Here is a 3,962-nt window from a genome sequence, read left to right on the forward strand (position 1 = left end):
TACTATGCACTATATAGGTAGTAACATAGACTAATAACATATGTATGTTACTAGTCTAAGTTACTACCCACTATGACTAGCCTTAGTCCCGAGACGGAAGTGGGATTTCATTAATTCTTTCCACGTCCACTGGCTAAAAATTGTCCCATAGAAACTATAGTTGATATACTATAACACATCAAACCTGTCTAAAACCTACATCCTCCGTTTCACTAATTTGGTTATGTAGTTGGTAATATATTTTTCTCTAAACTTAGTCAAACTTGAGTAAGACTTAGGACAGACTAGAACTTCAGATATTTTGAAACAGAGAGAGTACTTACACACAACCTTTCTACATCGGAGGTGGTAGAGATCATGCATCCAAGACCAGAACTCAATGCACACATTTATGTTTTTTTTAAACGGATGCACACATGTATGTTAATCCGACGAAAGATTATACTGATATATGCTTACTGTTGACAACAATGTTATTCCTTGGCAGGCATTGTCATGGACTGGCCGGAAGTACACATCAATGATGAATGGAGACTTGGTACGTCAGTTTGTTCTCGGTTGTTTAATTTCGGCAAAGGAACTTGACAAGTTTTCAACAATTAAAGATTCAAATCATGAAATCGCATTTCAACTATTCGCGAAAGGATATACTCCCTCTGTTTTTGTATACAAGGCCGCTTTTTTCATGTCAAATTTTGACTTGTAATTTTGGTCAACAGAATATGGGTTATCATGAGGAAGTTCTTTGAAATGTGCATCCAGTGACATGTTTTTTTGTGGCATTTTTTTTTTGAAAAGGGGGACTCCTCGGCCTCTGCATCAGAACGATGCATACGGCCAAATGATTTTTGTGGCATATAACTTGCATTTTTTAGATAAAATGAATGTTCAAAGTTAGGCATTAAAATATGTAGTGGTCTTGTTTACAAAAACGGAGGGAATATCAATTACTCGAACCCTCAATACAAGAAAGAGATGAATGTTCAAGACACTGATAATTTCGTGTGATCTATACTGCACTGTTGCATGTACCGAACAATGATTGATGGATGTGCGAAATTTCAGGTCAAGTTAGAAGTGTTGACAAGAAGCGACGCGGTTCCGTGTGGCGAGAGGTGCAACGAGTATCCCATCCTGGTTCGGGTCACTGCGCCACCATGGCGTCACACAGAGGAGATGCCGCACGCCGGCGTGGACCTCGTCCTAGTGCTCGACTTGGTCGATGGTTGGGACCGGTATCTCATGAAGAAGGCTATGATTGTGGCCATCGACGAGCTCGGCCCGAACGACCGGCTCTGTATTATCACGTCGGGCTGTGGGCACTGCACTATGAAGCTTACATTCATGTCCGACAATGGACGGGACGTTGCCAGGCTCATGCTCGACGAGCTGCCCTCTGGATGTTTTAATATGGTCGACTCTCTACGAGAGGCCTCTAAGGTACCTCCAATCGATCCACACCCATATATTCACTGAATTCATTTCGAGTCAATAAAATCTAGCCTTTGTTTTTAGAAAAACAATACTGGTTGGCCTGGGTTCTGAAACATGGCTCACTAGTTGCCAGTACGTACGTCCTAACCAGCTGATTTTTTTTTTGTTTTTACGTACGTACTCCTACGGTCCCAGTACCATTTACGCGCGTTTCCGAACTTATCTTATGTGCTGACTGCTGAGAATTTTATTCGACTTAGATTCTGAAGGAGCGTGAAGTTGAGGAGGGTAACGGCCGCGTAGGCTTCATCATGGTCCTGTTGCGTTCGGGCAGCAATGAACCGGCGATACTCACGCAGAAAATCAGCCCCCATTTCCCGGTGCACACACTCGGTTTGGGCTACGGCGGCCCTTACAGTCACAACGCAGAGGTCGGCAAGTACCTTGCGGACGAGACCTCTGGAACCTACTCATTCATCCAACAACTGGACATATCCGAGATAAAGGAGGCCTTGGAGCTTTTCATCGGCGGCATCACCAAGGTCGCCGCGACATCCATCAGGGTCACCCTCACAGCTGGCGAGGGCGTCGCCATATCATCCATTGAGTCCGGCGGCTACAATAGCCGTGTGAATTCCGAGGAACAGTCCGGCGAGATAGACATCAACGACATCTACGCCGGTGAGACAAAGAACTTCATAGTCAAGCTGAAACTCCCCGAGGGCAAGGGCAAGCTTGTGATCATCGGCGGCCAGTACTGGAACCTCAATGCCAGCAAGCAGCTGCTGGCTGATACGGACGTGTTCATCTCAAGACCGCGATCAGAATGCTCGCCTGGAAAGCTGGCCATGCACCGTGAGGTAGCGGCGGAGCTCGTGCGGGTCCAGTTTGCGAAGTGCATATCGGCCATGCTTGAGGTGGACAATCGCTCGATCAGGTACGACATGGAACTGCTATGGGAGAAGATAAGGTTGTCCGAGGAGGGTCAATGCGCGCCCGAGGAAACTTTGGCGGGTCTCGTCAAGGCCATGGCTGAAATACAGAAAGAAAACGTGCAACACATTGGAAAAAAGCTGCCTTACGTACTGGCATGGCTGAGTTGTCACGAGTGGCAACGGGCAACCACCAAGGGGGATTGCTCCGACTCTGGTGCTTTCATGGTTGGGCCTACAAAAATGAAATAACGGAATAGATTCATTTTTTTGTGTGTGTGTGTGGAATAGATTCATTTTCAACGTGTGAAATAATAGGAAACACTAGTGCAGAAACTCCTTGTAGAATTTTGCTAGTAGGAGCGTGTAATAGAAATGGCACGCCGCAGGGATTATGGCCAAGTACCAAGGGCCGCCGCTAAGAGCGTACTTGCGGCATGTAGGAAACGTACACGCTGCTAACGATGGGTACCCAGGAGCTTCCCAGATTGAAACTACTATCCGTGTGTGCGTGGCAGCGCACTCCACAGGTGTTGAACTATTAATCCCCGCAAAAAGAAAGTGTTGAACTATTAATGTGATGAAGCCCAAAGTTTGTATCACGGTTTTGTATTGATCTATTGTGAAATAGTATAAAATTTGGAAATTATGACTGTACATATCATATTTCCTTCCTTCTGTTGAAAAACTGCAAACTATGAGGCTAATCTCACCATCTCAAGTCTAAAAGGTTACCACAATCCTTATTCTTCATTTATCCCTCAAACCAAACACTACAATGGCTATCACCAGCCACATTTCATCCTTCCAACCAAACAAAACATGGGATAATCCTACCCTTCCAACCAAACAGAAAAAAGGGCTATCCCTAGCCAGCTGGTTGGGGATGCCCTCAACCACCCGAGCCTATCCCTCAAACCAAACACATCCTAAAGTACTAGCAGCGTCCCTCAAATTTTCATGCGAAGCCTTCTTCTTCCTCTCCCTCTCATTTTTTCTTCCTCTCCCACTTTGTCACCCCACCCACCCTATATAAGATTAGTGCCACCCCCCTGAGGGAGTCCTGGATTAGGGGGTATCCGGACTGCCGGACTATATACTTTGGCCGGACTATTAGACCATGGAGATACAAGACTCAAGACTTCGTCCCGTGTCCGGATGGGACTCTCCTTTGCGTGGAAGACAAACTTGGCGATCCAGATATTGTATTTCCTTCTTTGAACCGACTCCATGTAAACCCTAGCCCCCTCTGATGTCTATATAAACCGGAGGGTTTAGTTCTTAGAGACAGAATCATAATCATCATAGGCTAGCTCCTAGGGCTTAGCCTCTACGATCTCGTGGTAGATCAACTCTTGTAACACTCATATCATCAATATCAATCAAGCAGGAAGTAGGGTTTTACCTCCATCGAGAGGGCCCGAACCTGGGTAAAACATCGTGTCCATTGCCTCCTGTTACCATTAGCCTTAGACACACAGATCGGGACCCCCTACCCGAGATCCGCCGGTTTTGACAACGACATTGGTGCTTTCATTGAGAGTTCCTCTGTGTCGTCGCCGCAAGGCTCGATGGCCCGTCTCGTTGTCAAGGACA

General features: G+C 46.1%; 1 protein-coding gene across 1 annotated transcript; it reads left to right on the plus strand.

Annotated features, from left to right (window-relative positions):
* Positions 1-1,073: 1,073 nt before the first annotated feature.
* Positions 1,074-2,618, plus strand: LOC123090244 (E3 ubiquitin-protein ligase WAV3-like). Its single transcript, XM_044511640.1, has 2 exons — positions 1,074-1,440; positions 1,695-2,618. Exons 1-2 carry the CDS (start codon positions 1,177-1,179, stop codon positions 2,616-2,618), a joined length of 1,188 nt encoding a protein of 395 aa, XP_044367575.1. The 5' UTR covers positions 1,074-1,176.
* The last annotated feature ends 1,344 nt before the right edge of the window (positions 2,619-3,962 follow it).

This window comes from Triticum aestivum, chromosome 4B (genome assembly GCF_018294505.1).
Source record: "Triticum aestivum cultivar Chinese Spring chromosome 4B, IWGSC CS RefSeq v2.1, whole genome shotgun sequence".
Lineage (NCBI taxonomy): Eukaryota > Viridiplantae > Streptophyta > Magnoliopsida > Poales > Poaceae > Triticum > Triticum aestivum.

Bases quoted from the DNA above. Each gene is read 5' to 3' on its own strand.
- LOC123090244 (XM_044511640.1), top strand. From the start codon at position 1,177: ATGCCGCACGCCGGCGTGGACCTCGTCCTAGTGCTCGACTTGGTCGAT. The intron at 1,441-1,694 runs GTACCTCCAATC...TATTCGACTTAG, and splicing joins CTCTACGAGAGGCCTCTAAG to ATTCTGAAGGAGCGTGAAGT.